The sequence below is a fragment of the Drosophila sechellia genome, chromosome X (genome assembly GCF_004382195.2).
Source record: "Drosophila sechellia strain sech25 chromosome X, ASM438219v1, whole genome shotgun sequence".
NCBI lineage: Eukaryota > Metazoa > Arthropoda > Insecta > Diptera > Drosophilidae > Drosophila > Drosophila sechellia.
In genome coordinates this window covers 11,999,565-12,019,380 of record NC_045954.1, presented here as the reverse complement: position 1 = coordinate 12,019,380, position 19,816 = coordinate 11,999,565, and the positions used below count along the sequence as shown (strand labels likewise).

Sequence of the window (19,816 nt, the reverse complement as noted above, 5' to 3'; positions counted from 1 at the left end):
CCGGGCTGGAAAACTGAGAGAGGAGAAGCGCCGAAAAACCATGTCCAAACGTCCAGTGTCAGGGTCAGGCAAAAGTTACAACCGGCTGGGAAATTTATGAAACATTTTCTTAATTGCACTTCCTTAAGGAAAATAATTTATTTAAACGACATGCGCACACCTTTTTCGGAGAAAGGCGAATGGAGCACGCCCAGCGGCCATTACAGTTGAAAGTGACAAATGTCCTTTTGCGTTTTGCGTGTGTGTGTGCCTGCGCTTGTATGCGATGTAATTTAAATTGAAATGTCTTTCGATATGCTTGTTTTGATGGCGATTTTAGGCAAATTGTTTGCGGCCTACGCATTAATTGAAACCATCTGGCTTGTTGTTTTCCTCCTATTTTTCCGCCAACATTGTTCTTCGGTCTTTTCCTCTGCTAATTGACTTTCTTTGTTGCGGTTGTGTGTGACGTTCGCATTTCCGGTTGATTGGCCAGCCCGACGCCCTCTTCCTGCCACGCCCAGCCGCCCAGCGTCCAGTATGTTTTTACCATGTTTTTGCAGCCCTGAAAAGGAAACACGAAATGCGAGCAGGACAATTTCCGAGTGCTTTGCATAATTCGTTAGGCGCAAATGGAAACCGCAGAAAAATGAACAATTCCATTCACTAATTGGCAGCTCGGTACAGTGAAGCCCCCATCGATCGAACGATTCTAGTGCATTTGACAGGACACATTGCGGTTGACAAGGGGGGCTTTGGCATTTGTCTATCCCGAAATTGAAAAATAGCCAGGGCAAAAGTCAATTACTGCGAAAGAAGTCATGGAAGTTGATGTGCCCACAAAGCAAAGAAATGTGCGAGCAAATTGATTCAAAATCATGCAAGAGAAAAGCATTTGCTCCAGCATGAATATTTTCCGAATTCATTTTAATTGTGGAGCATATCTAACTAAAATTCTGCAAAGGTAAAATATAAAGGTGAAGTTTCATTTTATATACTTCATACTTTTGGACAACTTTTGCAGCTAAGTTGCACTGGATTTTCTTCGATTTTCCCTCGCAAAAATCCCGAAATTTATTTTCAAATCAGATACAAACCCAACTATTTGGCCGCACCTTCCGTTGACCCTCGACTACTTAAGTGCATCCCGGTAATTAGGCGCCCACTCGGTCGGTTAGTTACCTTTCCAGCGGCTAAGACGACACCCTAGTGGCCATAATAACAGCTGGCATAATCGGATTACAGTTGGCTGGGCTAAGGAAACCGGCTGAATATTCCATTGGCATATGCATTTCGATACACTGCATTTTGCGGGATGGGGCAATGGGACTTTGCCCACTGTGCGCATCTAGTTCGCATTTTCCGTTTGGGTTCGGAAAATGTGGGCGTGGCTCTGGCTGGGATAACCGCAACACAGAGCCAAAGGCAGCAACAAATTAAATTTCCAGCAAACCGCAACGCAAAGTGAAATGAAAATAAAATCGCATAAACTACAAGGCCAGCTGCTGTAAATGACAACGCCGATAAGATGTTAAAGGGGGTCAGTTGGTGGGTTTTTCTACGGATTTTCCAGGGTGGTCAGTCCAATATGTATGTATGTATATCCAAGTATATATAGAACGGAATGGCAAATAAAAGCTGTACGGAATAAGCCCCATGGGGTCATTGCAGCAGTTATATATAGCACAGTAAGTGCAATAGCAAAGGCAAAAGCAAAACCAGGAGCAAAGGCAGTAAGGCATGCAACCACACACAGCTGGTGGTGCATGGACGTAGCCAGGAGGGTTTGCAGCAGAGCAGGTTGGACGCTTCCTGGGGAGGGGAGGGGAGTTTGGAGCACTGGAGTTTCAACACAGATGGATGCACGAACGCACTCGGCCAGTTGGCGTGGCCGGGAGCACAGTGATAAACAAGTGGCACTCAATGGAAAGCATATTTCTCTAAGATATATTTAATCTTATTTAAATTTTATTTTAATTTTTAATAATAATTTTTAGGTTTTTGTTAGTTAAAATCGAGTGGAGTATAAAATCTCTTTCAGTTCCTGCTTTTTCTGACCGTGTATTCTTGAGGGGGGAAACAAGCCATCGGAACGGGGGGCGTGGCCGGCCTCCATCTGTCTGTGAAACAGTGCATATCGAATGAGTTTCCGATAGTTATCTGCTTAAAAATCGATTAACCTATTTCCGATAACTACTGCAATGCGCATCCTGACAGGGCCAGCTGCCAGTCAAGCATATTAACTGCTGTCCGTCCGTTTGTCGGTCTGTCGGTCTGTCGGTCGGTCTGTCTGTCTGGTCCGCTGTCTCTTTCGCACTGGGACTTGCTGTCCTGCTTCGATGCTCCTGCTGCTTTTGTTGTGATAGAAAGTGGCACATTTGTAAATCGCTGGGCAAACATTTATGCAACTTTATGGGCGGCGAATGCTGATGCTTTTGCTTTTGCTGCTGCTGCTGCGGTTGCACTTGTCACCGGCTCTCCCCTCTCTTTCCCGCCCGCCCCAGCCTCTCGCTCGCACTCGGCTGACACTGCGGTCGATTATCGGAACAGATATGACAGCTGCATGCAGATCGCTATGTGTGCCTCATACGCAAATGTGCAAATGTGCACTTAAAGCTGTCAGTCGTCATCACTTTTCACAGCCAAAAGTGGATAAGTTTAAAGTATAATACTTGTGACATAAAAAGTTTGCTTTAAAATCTGTAACTACGTACGTAATACGTAGGCATTAATATATCCATAAAATTGTGCACCTCGAGATTTATTTCTCAAATAACTATAAACTATTTAAGGCCTTGCATTGATAAGTTTATTGGTTCGTCTGTATCAGAATACAATACAAATTATACAAATTACTCTTGCACGCAATCGCCGCAATCATCTTCCGTTGCGCTGCGCTCATAAGTAGGCAACGAAAAATATTCATTTTATTTTCCCAGCTTTTTGTGCTTATTTGCTCGAAGCCTGAAATCTTCCATCATCATTTGGGGCGGTGGGCGGCAAATGGAGACAGTATGTAAATCAAATTAAAGAGAACAACTCGTGAGGCTGACAAGGCAAATAAGCAAACGCAAGCTGTCTGCCTGTTAATTAACTGACAATGGGCCGCACATATTTGTATATAATTATACAGTTTCCTGAGTGTGCTTGCTTGCACATACACACATACATACATACAAATATGCATACATATACGCATGCCATGCATATACAAGTGTATATATATTTTAAAATACCCAAACAGCTGGCGCCCCTCAAACCGCAATTGCTGGCTAATTTTATGGCGAAACCCTTAATTAATAGAAAATTATTAAGCAAACACGATGGGCGAAAAGTTTGACAGCAAAACCAAAATATATACGTATATAAAAATGAGGTAAATTAATTTTTGGTTCACCTGTTCCCCAGTCGGTATCTTAACCCCACAGTTTCTAAAACTATTCAACCATTAAGCGACCCCCAAGCACCCAAACACACACACACACACGCACACAAAAAGCTTTTTACACAAATGAGTTTATGGCGGTTAAGAAACGAGGGGCGCCACAAAAATTAATACATTATTTTTAAAAGATAAATTTCAAGCATGTGCTACTGCTGCTGCCACTGGCTGCCAACAATTAAATCAGTGAAATCCACACGCAGCAGCAGCTCCCCAAAAATGCCAACCACCCCCCCACCCGAATCCACAAAATGTTCACAACTTTTCAACTTAAATTCATTTTGTGCCAAAAAAGGCGAGGGTCGTGGAGTGTGGAGTGCGGCCGAGGGGAGCGATTGAGAGGGGGCTGCCATGTGCCAAGTGGCATCACATATATTTTTCCCGTGGTTTGTTGTAAATTTGTTTTCGTTCACTTGCAATCCTGTGACACCGCAGCCCCATCAGCAACAACAACAGCAGGAACAACAGCGGCACCAACAACCTTGCCGCCCAAAATCCACCCACCAGCCACCCAAAAAGCACCCACCAAACAAGCCGCAGCTTTTAGCCAACTGTAAATCAGTGCCGCCGTCTCACGAGCAGCTGCTGCTGCTTCTTCTGCGTAGATAATAAATTAAACGCAGGGAGAAAGTGCGAAAGTGGGGGGAGAGAGACAGGGCGGCCCGCGGAGAAAGTGCGCAGAGGAGCAGGCAAATAGGGGAAGAAATGAGTGGCTCGAATTGGTAATGAATGGCACTAGCAAAACAATCCGGGAAAGTCGTGGATGATGATGGAGCAAGAATAAATAATGTTACTAAAATACAAAAAAAAAAATGTTATTTGGGCCAATTCTTGGTTTCACAGCAACTTTGATTAGAACTTTACAATTTAATATAATATATATACTATAGAAGAGATAAATTCTATTAAAGGCATCGCAGAATTTCCTCACTGGTTCTATTTTAGCATGACAATTGTTTTGTGATTTCCGGCCAACTTGTTTACCTGAAAATGTCATGGGGAAACAACGCAAATCACTCACAAAATCCCCTAACAAATTTCGGCACACGGAGACAAAAAGGCTTCTTTTTGGTCGCTAAAGTTCAGCCACATAAATTTGAATGCCTTCGCGTAAGATTTATCAAAAAAAAGAACAAGAAAACAACAGAAAAAAAAACAGTTGGCAGTTGGAAAATCCCCATCGGAAAAAGTGAGAAGAACCTGGCAGCCCAGATGTCGACGCACAGACGCTAAAAGTGTCCAAAAAGTTGTGCCAATGTTTCACTAGATAAAATGCCGGGGCACAGAGGCCACCACAGGAAAATTTACAGGAAGGGGGTTTCAGCATGGCCGAAAGGTTGTGGCCAAAAATGGGTGAAAAAAGGGGGTGGTGACTCAGTTTTCCGAGCGGTTTTCTGGGGGATTTTAAGGTGGCTGAGGAGGCGTCGTCATCGTCGCCATTGCCGTCAACGGTTGGCGAGGCTGACTGCCTGCCAACCGTCAACCCTTTTGTTTCAAATTAAAATTTACATATTTTAATGTGCAAAGTTTTTGCCAGGGCAAAACAACAGCAACAGCAACAACAACGATGTTGTTGGGTGGCCAAAAAGTGATGGTGGATGGGAGGGGTAGGGGCATGGAAAGCCAAAGGTTCGCCAGAGCAGAAAAGAGAAATGGGCAAAAAGAATTAAATTGACCTGTAAATATAATTTGGAAGGCAGCACAGCCAGGGACGGCACAAAACGTGTTTAATTATCAAGTTGTAAACAAAAAGCAAAATATATATATATATATAAAAAAAAGAGGAAAACATCAGGAAAAACAGGAATATAAAAGGACGAGCAAAAAGCACGAGGGGAAAAAGCACACTTCGGATGTGGCAAGTGCAACTTGCAAAAAAAGGGAAAACATTAAAAAGCCATTTTAATATCTGTTGCCAATTCAGGTGAGATTTGCCAGGAAAAGCATAACTTTGGTCACAACTCGTACACAAGGAAATTGTTTTATTTTTCACTAAGCATTAGTTGGTAATTTATCAAAAATTATCTCGAAATGCAATTATACGCGTTTTCAAGGTTTTTAAGAAGTGCCCACTTCAACTAATGCGAATTAAATCTGTTTGCCGCTAAATCAGCAATAGTTAATTAAATTTTGGGTGCTTCCCAAGATTGTGGACATAACCTTCAATCATGGATTTTCAATCGATCTGGCGGTTTTTCCGATGCCATCGAACTTTGAGGACTTGCGGATTCTAATTTGCTTGTCAATTGTGCAGGATGCACCACCAGCAGTTGGTGCATTTATCAATTAACATTTTGAGCCAGCCGAAGAATTTATACACATACATCATGTGCATACACTGAGAAAATTAATGAAAGGCACTTAGTAAATCTAAATTTAATAATTTAATAAATATTAAAGCAGTAAATGAATACTTAAGAATTGAAAACTTTAAAAGCTATGGAAGTCTTGTACTTTAACAAGTTTCGATGGATCATATTGTCAATTGTTTTCTCAGTGTATGGACATGTAAGTATGTGGTTACCTAGGCCAATGCTCCGTGTTTCTTAGCTGGCCAAAGTGTGTGTGTGTGTGTGTGTAAGTTAACACCATTTAACGCTAATGTAATGCAAACACCTTGATGTATTTGCCTTGTTATAGCTTGTTTGTAGTTTGCACTTATGTATACACTGAACGAATATTTGCAAAGGTACGCGCATGTTTGTGTGCGTGTGTGTGGGTGCGAATGGGCTTGTGTATTTTTCATTAACTGTGTTGGCATTATCACAATGTCCGATGTTTTTAGTCAGAAGTTCTTACCTGCAAAGTACGCCAACATGGCTGTTAGGACGACGGATACGAATATTAAGGCGATGCTCAAGCATTTCCAGGAACATCGGTGCTGACAGCGTTTATCTATGTGAAACCTGTAAAAATACACGTGGAGAAAAGAGTATGATGATGAGATAGCAGCGTTAAGCAAACTGAGCAATGCATTTGTAATTAACAAAAGGGGTGGGGTGGTGCGGTGCGGGGCATTGAGACTGCAAGACAGGAGTAAAGCCACTCGCCTCCATCGCCTCCATGTCCTTTTTGTCCCCCACATATCCCGTACTCTGTCCTGCGGCTTTAGTCGCTTGACATATCACAAGGACCACAGAAACCATCCAACCAAACAAACACGTTTCGCATAGAGCAAGTAAAATCAACGGAGAGCACGGAGGAAAATTTACTAGTTTTTTACTAGTTTCGCAACAGAAAGGAAATTTAAGCTACAAAATAATAAGAAATACTGAGCTATATTTTTAATTTGATCATTTGATCTAAATTTATCAGTGTGACCACTGGATGCTTAAAAGGCAAGCAGCCAGTGTGACCATACAGCGGCTGAACTGATCGTACACAAAACGTCTCTTTTTTAATAATAAGCAACTTGAAAGTAAGTTAAATTTTCATATTTTTCCCAATGCAAAAAACAAAAACGCTGCGTGGCGCAGAGTTAGTACGCCAATGAGTTTGTCAACTGCTGGCAACAGCTGGCAACTTTTTTAATAAAGCCCCCCAACCGAAAAGGCAACGCATGCAAAATGATGCACAAGACCGAGGACAAGGACCACTGCTCCCAGCTTCCAGCTTCCAGGCCAGCCTGCCCCAATCTCAACCCAAAAAAAGGGTGTTAATCACACATACAGCCAGCCAACAAGTCTAAGCCGCCGCAGGCAGAGCTGTCAAGTCTTTCGGCGTGGTCGCCTCTAATTGCGTAAAAGTTGAACGAAACGCTGACGGAGGGAGTTACGAAATTTCAATGGGGGAAATATGGGCAAAATGAAGAGGGGTAAGTGCTGGCGAAGGGGGCGTGGTCCCAGCTTAAAGAGAATTAACAATTCTTGAGTTGGCAACTTTCGAAAGTTGGCCCAGAATTGGGTTAGACTCAAAAGTGTCCGAGAGTCAGGCCTTCAAAGGTGATTCAACTCGGTGAAGGGGAAAAATAAAAAGCAACAGGGAAAAGAGTGGAAATCTCCCTGGGGGGAAAATTCCTTATGGAGTTAGGCACTAACTAGGGAACTCTGAACTGCACAAAAAAGTTTCTGCATCACTTTGAAATACTAACTAGACGAGTCTTTAAGGTAGTAAGTATCTCACAAGAAAACATCAACAAGATGTAAGATATTTAAAAGGAACAGAAAATGATAAAAGCTATACGAATTAGGAAACATTTATATGAAATGATATATTTTCATGATTAATGCCAAATGATCATGAATTACAGAGGCTTTAAAATCAAAATCTGTTCTATTCAACAGAAGATCAGAGCATCCCCAATCATCCTTGGCATCCACAGCTACTTGACGGACGTGTCGAGTTTTCGATAATCAGAGGAAACTTCTGTCGGATATCGTTGCATACATTCAATGGCCACCAATATCTGAATAGGCGGTTAAATTTCTGCGCTTGTGGAATAGACCCCACGGATTCCAGATATTTGACGGATGTCATGGTCCTATAGTCGACATCGCTGCGACCGGAATTGGAATCGTGTCCTGTAAACTGGATCTCCTGTCGGCGATGCAATCCCGGAATGTGATCATCCGCTGTTGTCTCACGTCGCCAGCGGGCAACGCACACAATGTGGATCATATGAGCGGTTGCTAAAACGCCCATTACTATATTTAGATATTCCAAAACTTAAATCGATTTTCTTGTGTTAACAATTTTGATGTAGAAAAGTGGGAAGTTAACCAATTACTGTTCTAGCATGAATGTCAGCGGCAACTTCTATGTGTAAACTAAGCTAATTGGTTCACAAAAAGTTTTCTGAATAATAAAATAATATCAAATAAATGTGAGAATTACCCTTAAATGTGCAGCACATCCTCGATTGCTGCGCGAGCGAAAAAGCCGCCTTCTCTTGAACAAAATCAGTTGACTGGAAAGTCATAACCAGTGAACCACCACTGTTCTCACTCAATTTAACGCTCATTCACTCGAGGAGTGTTCACTGTTACCCCCGGGGCGAAAGGTCCAGATATACACCATATTTTGGGGGGCACCCCTTGTTCTGCAGCTCCCACCACCACCAGCAATGCCACTATCACTATCACTGGTACTACCAATACAATACTACTACACATCCGAATGGATGTCAACTTACCTGGATGGCGAATATGGCGAATAGTGCGGTGCATGCGCTGAGTGGGAATTACGCAACGGGAATCCGGGCATGACCAGCGGCTGTGAGCCGCTTATCTGGCAATTGCCACCGTTACCGCTCCCGGGCGGACCGACGCCCACCTGGGGTCCTCCACCGGCCACGCCCCCCGGTCCACCGCCCACGCCGCCGGGCATCGTGCCAGCGCCCATCGGCAGTCCAACGCCGCCGCGATCGATGCCACCATGGCCGATTGTGTTGCTGCCAGTTGACATACTCTGCGGCATCTGTTGTGGGTGGCCGCCCAGTCTGCAAAGAGGAGAAAATGCAAGGAAACTGGGTTATCCACTGGCTGTCAATTTTGGGGATGCACTCGAACGGAATTGTGCTTGACACTTGATTACTTAAGAATATAAATATAACTCCTAATTTTAAGGTTTACAATTCTCAGTAAACATACTAACTTAACTTTAGAAAAATCCACTGTTTTAGTTTGCACCACTAAAATATTTTACAACTAAATTGCTAACTTTTACTTCAGTCATTTCATTTCATTTTAGCTGAATACTTAATTTTGATATGTGTGTTTTAGCTTATGAATTCGGTTCCACCTGCTCAGTGCACTTTGGCTTGTAATGCGGAAATTAAAACATGTGCAAAAGTTTTCGCCTCTCGCTGCTGCTTCTTCTACGCGTTTGGCAATGTTACAATATTTAAATCGCATCCTCGCGGACAATGGCTTATTGTTGTTGCCGCGGCCCGCTGTTATTGTTATTATTATTTTTAACGGTTAAGTGATGCGGAAATTTTAAATTAAAAAACATAAATCAATGCATGTGTGCGCGCCGGCCATTGTATGGCGAATTGTGAATGGAGAATGGCGAATGGCGAATGGCGAATGGCGAATGGCGAAGGGCGAATGGGTTGCACGAAAAGCAACAATAAAAAAAGAGAGAAAAAATAGCAACCAACCAATGTAAAAATAAAAATTACAACAAAAAATAACGACGAGTTTCATTATCCCCGACCGGCAGTCGGGCGAATTTTGTTGCTGTTTGTGTTTTATTATCGCTCAACATTAAGCGGAAATGCAGTCGCTGCTGCCATTTCTCGATAACTGCCGCCATTGTTGTAAATTCCTGTGCGCGCGTGTGTGTGTGTGTCGTCTGTGTGTGGTTGCCATTTTCAGCAGCCGCCCGCAAGTATGCAACAGAAATTACAACCTTTTCCAGCCGCCAAAGCAGAAACTCATTTTTGTGAACCCTCGCGATAGATTTACACACACTGGCAAAGATAAAGCCACTCTCCACTAATTTCATTCAACAGATTTAAAATTATTATTTTATGACTTCGATATCTTTTTTTTTCTTTTGGTCAATAAATGCCACGTTGTTGTTGGCCAAGCAAATACCTTAAAGGCATAAAATGTTGTCTTTTCGGAAAAATGCCCTCAGGCCGCAATGTATTGTTTTTGGACAAATATTTTGATTTTCAGAGAGATTATTCTTCACATTTGTTTTGTTTTCCTAACGAAAGACGAAGTCAATTATAGAAAGTCTTTGGACTTGAACTACATGGCCTGTAATTGGAACATCTTGTTTGAGTACAAAATGAAATATATATTGCTTAGATTTTAAACGAATTCTTTTAAATATTTCAACATTCTAACTTGCCCCACTTGCTTCAATTTGATTTGATGCATACAACGTAATGGCACTGTCTAAACCGCATTTTAACCCATTTCGAGGAGCTTATCGCTGACCCACGATTATTTTTATAAATTCCCCGTCCAACCAACTTCATTGCCATTGTACCGAGCTCATCGTCACTTGCTGTTGCGTGTATTTGACATATCACATTTGGCCCTATTCGTATCTCTTCGTTTGCTTTTTCAGATTCAGTTCATTTTTTTTTGGTTTTTTGGCTGCGGCTCTCTGTCGTTTTGGTCGCCATTTTGGCTTTGTTATTTATGGCCATGTCAAGCGGTCGCCGGCTGGTCAAGCGTGTGCCACGCCCCCAGCCCCTAGCCCTCGTTCGCGGCGATTTGACCTGCATTTGACATGCGGTTCCTGTGTGCGGGCTTCGTTTATTTGTATTTTATCTTTCCCCCTTTTTTTCTCTCATTTCTCAATTGAAATTTTAACTCCGTCGAGTGAGATGGCCTTATGAATAGTACCCAAAGTTCTGTATGATATATCATATTCAAAATTTTAGAAAACGAAGACAAAAAAAAAAAGAAATCAAAAATCAAGCTGCAAATTTACGAGGTTTTGCCACAAAAGTTACTAGATCAGTGTAATTTATAGCGGGAAAGGGACGGCACGAATGCAAAACAGAACAATGAATGGCACCCTGGGGTCGCCGGAGCGAAAGAGACGGCTGTGCCTGCCGGAAAAGAGACGGGAACAAAAAGCCGCTTACACCAGCAGGCACAAGACAAATGTGCTTCTCACTCTGTGCGTGTGTGTGTGTACTTGCGTGTGTATCTATGTGAGTTTGGGACAGCTTAGCAAATACTAAGCCAGACTGCGAGCAGCGCAAGCTGTGCCTGTGATTTATTAGCAACAATAATAGAATTAAACAATTTAAATTAAGTTGTAGCCAAAAACCATAAACTGTCTGGCAGGCGGGCCTGCGGACTGTGCCCCACCATTCCCCCACTCACTCAACACTCTCGCACACACGCAACGTTTTGTTCCCACTAAGTTTGATACCCTCGAAAGTCAGGGTTATATAGTTGGCAAGGCAATACGTCTGAGTAAGTTGCAAGTTATTGTTTAGTTATAAAAATTCTAAGGTATTTAAAGAAATCCAGTCAAAGGTAAGAAAGTAGGACTTCATGACGTTTATAATGAATATATGTAAACAATTTTAGACAGCAAGGATTTTATTTATATATTTAATGATTAAAAGCAAACAGACTAGAAAATGTATTTTTATGAGCTTTTTTTATTAGGGAAATAATATAATTTACAACAGAAACCCTCTAGTCGAAGTAATATCATGTTCGTGGTGCCAAATTCGACTGAAATTCCTTGACCAGCAGGCGACTGAGCAGCAGCGGAAGCTCAGCTGGGGGGAAAGTTGGGAAAGCGGTGGCAAAATGGAGGGGGGCATGGCCAAGAGGGGTGGGGGGAGCCAACTTGGTCGCGCTGCTGGCGGGGCATTACAAATGCTTCCTGTGCATACATTTGGCAGCAGTTTGTGTGTGCCCATTCCGCTTTTCCACATCGTGTGTATATTGTTGCCATTATTATTGCCGTTGACCAGCCGCAGCAGCAGTTCCACTTTCGCCCCACTTTTCTCCATTTCAGCTACACCCCCCTCCCCCCCCCCCCCCCCCCCCCAACCAGGCAACGCTACTTTCAACCACCACTACCATGACACTCGACGAAAGTTGTGCACACGCAATATGGAGTGGTGCAAAAAGAGCGCACAAAAAATGTTGCATACTTTTAAGTGCAGCGCATTTTGTAACTCAAAATGGCAGTTCGTTGCTGAATGCATGTGAGTTTGCGAGTGTGAGTGTGTGTGTGTGTGTGTGTAAGCGCGTGTGCTTGATTGTTTAATTTAATTTGGATTTAAAAGCAACGCATAACAAAGATTGCTAGCAATTATTTTTTGCCCGACGCTCTTGTTATTCAATCAAATAATATTCATTTCATTTGCAATCAACAACAGCAGCAGAAGCAGCTGCAGAAAAACTTTTCCTTTAATTAAATTTTGTTTCTGTTTATTCCGCTTTGTGATAATAAATACTGTTTTTGCACTGTCCGTGGGGAAAACAACCGAGAGATGGCGATAGTTTGCGTGAAAGGGACATAAATCCAATGGGGACAAACTGAGCAAAAAAAAAAACAAAAAGTATATATAAATGCAGTTGGGAACAGCATTTGAGAATGAATTGAAGGACTGACTACTTTATGCTATCGTCATAAACTGAAAACCTGGCATTAATGGTATTGTATTGGAACATTTCGTATTTTATAGAAGTATCAGTATCACTGATTAAACCATCAAAGCCAACAGTGCAAAACATAGTAGTTTTCCTCCAAAGGATTTAAACGTAAAAAATAAATAACTGTCATGAATATTTTATTACTTTTTGCAATTTTAAAAATTGTTGTCTTAGATCTGCCAACATTAAGTGGAATATTTCCCCTCGACGGAAGCTGTTAAATATTTTTGTCTAATTTCCCTCGTTTTCCCATGACTTTTTCCAATTTTTCTAGTATTTTCCGTCATTCGAATTTTCGTCAATTTTAGTTGGTGTTCTCCTACAAAAACGATCGAGCCTCGAGGCTATTGAACATTTTGTGCAAAGTTTTCAATGGGACACCCACACACACACATACATCCATTTATAGAGTGGAAGTGGAACAAAACTATGAATTTAGTTTTTCTGGCATTGTTGGGTTAACGCTGCCCCTTTAACCCTTGGCTGCCCCGCCATCGGATTCGTGCCGCACAAAGCGAAAACTAACAAAAACGCCCACCAAAAACGTGATTTTCTCCAAATTTCACAAAAACACACACACACACAGTACCGCACAGAATATTGAAGAGGCGAAAGAGAGGGCACGAGAGGTGCAGAACGAGATAGCAAGAGGCGGCACCGAAGAAAAATCCCAACAAAATTACACGCTGTGTGTGAAGCGCTGAAAACGTGCTAGAAAAATGAAGCGCGAAATCAATAATAACACACAATAAAAAGGGACAGCATCGGCGTGAAAGAGATAGCCCTACTGCTAGCGACAGAGACAGAGAGCTGGGGAAAAAAATAGGTGAACAACAAACTGTGGCAAAAGGCTACGTGCAACATTATCATCGGCAACTGCAACCAAATCAGAGCAATTGCATTGTCCTGTCACGCATGCGAAAATAGCTAGAATTTGCCAAGGCAAAAACACAGATTTCTTCCAGCGAAAAGTGTCAAATAATTGTTGGAAATAATGGATTCGATTTGTTGAAGTTTAAGTAGGGTATAAAAAGAAAAACCTAGGACAGAAAAATGTGCAAGCAAGTCATAAGAAAATGCAAATTCATATATAAACCTAAATTGTAATATTGAAATAATAATATTATATAATAATATTATATAATAAATATAATATTTTTATTCAAAAGGTTTTTAGTTTTTTGTACCTCAAACTGCCTTTTCGGACATTTATCCATCTAGTTTTATGGAAAAACAATTTTGCCGACTTAATACCAATTCCGCACGACTTTAAAATGTTTTCAACAATATTTTTTTTTTTTCTAGCCTCAACCGCTTTTCCTTTGAGCATAATTTTCTTTTCTTCCTGTCTGAGACAAAAGGCAGCGAGATGAAAAACAAAGGGAAAATCGCAACGATGGAGCAGACAAAGAAAGTTTTGGGGGAACATTTTGCGGCGGTGCGCGGGAAAGCGGGAAAGTGTGGGCGGTGGCAGGGGGGGGTGGGGCAAATCAATTTAATTAGTTTCTGACTTTCATTTACAAATTATGCATAAATCTGTAGACAGCGCCCCAGAGACCATAAATTAAGCGCCAGCGTCAAACTCAAACTCTTGGTCAAAAATAAAAGAAGCAGAGAAAGAAGAAGCAGAAGCCCGCGAAAAAAGGCGAACGGGCGAAAGAAAGAGAAAAACTTTTACGGAAATCACAACACAAACAACAACAAAACTTGTATCTAACTACAGCAGACGAAGAAAATGGGAGGAAAAACGAGGGTTGGACGCAAAATTAATTTGCGCTTTTATTAAAATTTCTTTTGCCGCTCTTCGCAGGACGCGAAGGACGTCGCAGGGATCGGTGGGCGGTGGGCGGCAGGGAGGCAGGTAATCACGCCCACAGGGGAAAATACACACACACACACACACCCACACTCGCACGCGTATGAGCAATTTTTATCGAGCGTAAGAGCAACAAGCGAATAAAGGAGCAAAAGGACATCCAAAGCGCAGGAGATACAGGGGCGGAGGAAAAGCGGCCGAGAGGGGTGGAAAATGCGGGCCCAATGGGGGGTGGTGCTGCTGCTGCTGCCGTCAAACAAAAATGCAACCCCTTGAACAATTTTTTATACACGATTTATTTCCATTTTCTGCTATCCCTTTTTTTTTTGCACAATTTTCTTTTGAGCAGTGTTTTGGAGGGCAAAATGCCCCTCAAATTTTCCATGCTCCAATGCACGCAATATAATCAAAGGGGGGCACATGAAAATTATTACACAGAAATCTCCCCAAAGATCAATCACTAAAATGATTTATTAAAAACTATATTGAAAGCACAACTTCTATGAGTTTTAGTATAAATTCTAATTATTAGAATGTAACAAGAAAATATTATTTCCCCTTTTTACCAATTTCTTTCCATTTTTTTTTAGGGTTAAAATCTCAGCTTGCAGTTAATATTTAATTAACAATCTCATAAATCCCCACCGGCAAAGTCTTGTGCATTTTCCCCCATTTTATTGCCACATTTCTCTCCCACTTAAGACCCTCAACAAATTGCAAGTTCGCGACTAAGCCGTAAGGTAAATGATCTAAAAATGGCAACTAAGTGGGGTGTGTGTTACCCCACCCCCGCCCCCTTTTTTTTGTTTCACCGTCGAGTGGGAATATATATCAGTTACGCGCTCTCATGACAGATGATTCTGCAAAATACGAAAATAAAAAAAAAAATATAAAAAAAAGTGAAATGGTAAAGAGAAAACCCCGGCCTTAACCCTCCGCTGGCCCCATGGGTGAAGTCGGGCGACTAATAACACCCCGAGGGAGCAGCCTGTCGCCCGGGGGCGTGGCCATGGACGTGGGCGTACGGGGCGGCGACGGCCAATGATCAAAGAATTTTTTCCACTGCGCTCTGGTTCATCCTTTTGTTTCTTTTTTTTTTCCTTCTGGTTTGCCCGCGAGTTGCCATGCTAAATTTTTGTTATGACGGCGGAATTAATATTATTAAGGGTCGCGCAGACCGCTTGGTCCTTTTCCCCTCTGTACGTGTGTGTGTGTGTCTGTTTTCTTTTTTGCAGCCGTTGAGTTGATAATTTCGCGATGGCACACCAGCAAGGAAGGAAAAAAAAAGAAGGGGGGAAATTTTCCACGATGTCATTATCAGCAAATGCCGCACGCCGCTTTGTTTGACAAAGGCGGCACCACCCAACCCACCCATCATTTTCGCTGTTTATGGGCCCTTATTAAATATTTACAGTTTTGGCAAGTTTGAAAAGCGCCTTTAATTGCTGTCACTTCTAGATTAATTATTTACACAACCCACAGACACACACACATTGCCGCTTGTTTATACCCTGTGAGAATAAATTGAATGAATTTAATTAGAGTTGGCGGTTTCGTGCAATTTAACTAGGGAATAAATAATCCATTAAAGTGTCGTATTTTTTGTGAATATTTTAGAAAAAGCTTAGCTGGCTAAACAAATTATATGTGTGTTGGTAAATTCCAAATGTTTAATACATTTATAGATATCAATATTGTTTTCAAATGCTATATTTAATTTCGATTGTATGCGTATAATGTGTATCACATCTTCCTCCTGCACACAATCATTCACTTTTTGTAGCATAAACTAAAGGTAGTTCGAAACAAACTAAATTAAAGTTTCCTGCTGCACGAACTCCTATGCAATTTCCTCCTCCATCCGAGAGCATTCTCGAGTCGACGTTTTCCAATTTCCCCTATTTTCCCTTTTGCCGGCTCTGCATTTGTCTGTCAGCGAGTGAAAATCGGGAAAGCGAAAAGTGTGGGTAAAAATGAGGAATGGAAATGGGGGAAAAACGGCCTGAAAAGCGTCGCGCGATAAGCGCCTCAAACATTTTTCCAAGCGCCTATTAATTGTGTTTGTCGAGTGACGACGGCTGCTTGAGCCTGTGCAAAAAGGATACGTAGGTAACGAGGGTGTTTGCCAAAGGATTATGCAGCGATGTCGCCGACGCGGCGCTCCAAGGCAAACACACTTCACGCCGGCGGAAGGAATGGAATGGAATGGAAATGAAAAGGAGCGGAGAAAAGAGGCAAGCAAAAGGAAAAACCTTGGGAAAAGCGGCTGGAATTTAGTTGAGCTCTGCCATACTGCCACCTGCTGGGCGGCAGGCAAGAAAGATTTTTAATATTTGCCATAAGTGTGGCAATAAAATCCATCGAGCTAATAACGGATATTGCCGCAGGAAGAAAGGCGGAAAAAACGCAGGACACAAATTCGGGAAATCGAAAAACGCAGCGGGTCATCGGCCGGCGAGCACGTGTCCTCCTCCCTCCCCCTTCTATAAAATGTATATATATATATATATATATACGCTATGCCTGAATTGCGATTTGAAATGGCATAAATTGAATTAGACGCCCGGTTTTCGGGGATTCCTGCAGCTGCAAGTGCAGCGAAAAGTCACCACCACCAGCAGCAGCATCCCCGATATTTCGCAACACCCTCACATTTTGACCATAAAGCAAAGTAATATGCTCGCCCATCTGGCTAATAATCAAATCAATGGGCGTGGTCATATTTTTCGATTGCCAACACAGCCCGCTTTTTTATTTTTTTATTTCCGGTCCATCAATTATCGAAGGTCCTGCAACGCGACGAGCGATTTCTTTCAGGAGATATCGAAATGGTTACAAGTCAACCAATTGTAGTTATATTAGCCATATGAGTTCATATAGTCGCTATGGGATAAGCGAACCTTTTATCGCGACGAGCAACGTGTAATTAAATAATCTGGAAACTGCCCTTCGTAAGCATATTAATTTTCTGCCATTTCATAACGCCGCTGATGATCTTCTGGGGTCCAGTGACCGCCCTCAAGTTAATTTGCAACATAATCTTTTAATCTGGTTTTTGTGTCAAGCGCAGACCAATGAACATTGCCAGGGCTATAACGGTTGGCGCGTGGGTTGCTGACGGGATGGCTTTCCCATTTCCCACTTACCATTTACCATTCACCATTTCCCCCGAAAAGGAAAACCCACCCCATATCGACAGGGCCATTCAACCCTTGATGATGGCGAACGGTGGATGGGATTTATGAAAAATTCATTAGTTCCGTGTGCGCTTCGCATCTATGGGATGACATATGAACCTAATGACGCCCCAGGCACCCACACACACACACACGCACACACACAGCTCGCAGGACATTGTCCACTTGATGGTCGAGAACAACAACAACAGCAAGAAAAAGAAGAAAAAATCGGAAATATGAGCAATGAATTAGCCAATAAATACATCCGCCGTAGACCATTAATCCGATCCAAAAATCGCATTGTCTGCTAACGACTGGTAACTTTTTTGGGGTTTTAGATTTTTGCATTTCCTGGTTTTTCTATTTTTGGGGGCCAACAGGAAGAACCCTTGACTTGTGTAACAATCCTTTAAAGAATTTATTGCTTTAAAACGATAAGTAACTGAGCTGCAATAAGTAATTATAATGTATAGCGTTACTTCAAATTGAAATACAGCTGTATATATTGCGTTTCAATCTACAGAATGATTGTGTTACTTTGCTAAAAATAGGCCTACACACAGTTCAGTATTCCTTGCCGAATTAACACATTTTGCAAACACGATTCGAACGGATGATATATTGTTGTTTGTTTCTATGATTTTTCCGGTATTTTTTATTTTTTTGTTCAACCTGAATTACTTTAATCTCAATGTAATTTTTGTGTGCGCAATTTTCTTCTTTTTGCGGCCTTTTTTCGGCGGGTCGCTTATCAATGAGCAACAAAAACGAGCTCAGGAGCATCAAAAAGGAAGAAAAATGTATGTGTGTGTGCGGCACACATATCAGCATAAGTCAGGCAGGATGCGGATATACATGTGTACATGTGAGTATCAGTGTGTAGCCGAAATTCATCAAAATCCAATCAATCTTTCATTTAAACATTTTCATTTCGGCTCGTTGCGTTGCGCGGCATTCGCATTGAATGGAAATCCATACAAAGGGCCACGAGGAGCGGTCCAAAAAAAATAAAAAAAAAAAAGCTGGGAAAATGGCAAAACAAAGGGTGCGGGGGAGTGGGGTGGCGGTAAGGAGGAAAATCCGCAGTAAAGCGCAAATATTTGCGCATATAAATGGGGATGATGATAGATGGAAAACCAAAAGGCAGGAAGACTAAAAAAAATGTAAGAAAAACAAAAAAGGAAACCGCAAAATAGGGACAAAAAATCAGTTCTGCCGAAGCCGGGATAGTTTCCAATCAGATAAAACTGTTGAAATCCAAACTGAAGAAAAACATATTTCCCAGCTGCTTTAAACTTTGATCCACAGATCTTGTCAATTAGAAAGCTCAAATATTGCACACATACATATATATATATATATATATATACGGAAACGGAAGTGAAAATTAGCAGACGAGGAAAATGTTTTGACGAAACTAATAGAGAGGCCAGATGGTTTCGGGTCAAAAGGAAAAGTGGGGTTCCCACTTCTGCCCACAATCATCTAAATTAGTTGGCAAAGGCGAAGGGAAACGCTATAAATAAACAAAAGCCACAAACGACAGAGCGAACTGAAAGCGAAACTTGAAATTAATTCCGAACGGGAGCTGAGGACCATGCTCATCTGCAAGTTGGTATTTGGAATTTGGAATCTGGGCGCAAGTGGCCGCCCACTGAAGCGAATGATGAGCCTGTATAAATATCCGGGTACAGGCCAACTGGAGGGGCATAAATCATATGGCTCAAATACAAATTTTATGACGCATCCCCAAACAATTTCCTCCGCTTTTCGCCGCCGCCATCTCCTTGTGCCTTTTTTCATTTCTCATTTGAGAAATGCCAAGGCAAACAGGCAGCGCGTTGGGAGCTGGTAGCTGGGTGTTTACAGGAGAAAGTCCTGCGAGAAAAGCGGGCGGCCAAGGCTCTCTGCTTGCCGCCTTTGCATTTAAAGCTTAATCCCAGCCAAGGAAAGCATGAATTTATAATTAAAAGTAAATTAAAAGTAAATAAAACCGAAGAACCCACGAACAACAAGAACAACCAGAACCCCGAAAACCTTATCCCAGGAAACCAGCAAATTGGTTTGGGTTCGTATGCTCTGCAGCCCTTCAGATACAAGATACTAGATACAAAATAATATTTGACCAAGACGAGAAACGAAGGCAGAGCGCCGAGCACAAAGCCAGCCGTCTAAAAATAGGCTTTTATGTTTAATAAATAGCTAAATACTAAAGTATGCTGTAAGCCAGTGAAAGTCTTAGTAAGGCTGAAAAACTTAGAAATCTATACAATGGTCTTAACCTATATGAAACTTTCAACTGATATATTTTTTA

At 41.9% G+C, this 19,816-nt stretch overlaps 2 protein-coding genes across 4 annotated transcripts in view; both read right to left on the bottom strand.

The window, feature by feature from the left end:
* LOC6620202 (teneurin-a) overlaps positions 1 to 19,816 on the bottom strand; it is a 195,902-nt gene that overhangs the window by 50,242 nt on the left and 125,844 nt on the right. For all 3 annotated transcript variants that reach the window (XM_032726421.1, XM_032726423.1, XM_032726422.1), the window contains 2 exons: positions 8,553 to 8,858; positions 6,221 to 6,327 (listed from right to left, as the gene is read on the bottom strand). In XM_032726421.1, coding sequence (XP_032582312.1) covers positions 6,221 to 6,327; positions 8,553 to 8,858 — 413 coding nt within the window. The remainder of the gene's footprint in view (positions 1 to 6,220; positions 6,328 to 8,552; positions 8,859 to 19,816) is intronic.
* Positions 7,724 to 8,121, bottom strand: LOC116802307. Its single transcript, XM_032726425.1, has one exon. It carries the CDS (start codon positions 8,060 to 8,062, stop codon positions 7,724 to 7,726), a length of 339 nt encoding a protein of 112 aa, XP_032582316.1. The 5' UTR covers positions 8,063 to 8,121.

Coding starts and splice junctions, on each gene's coding strand:
- LOC116802307 (XM_032726425.1), bottom strand. CDS start 8,062: ATGGGCGTTTTAGCAACCGCTCATATGATCCACATTGTGTGCGTTGCC.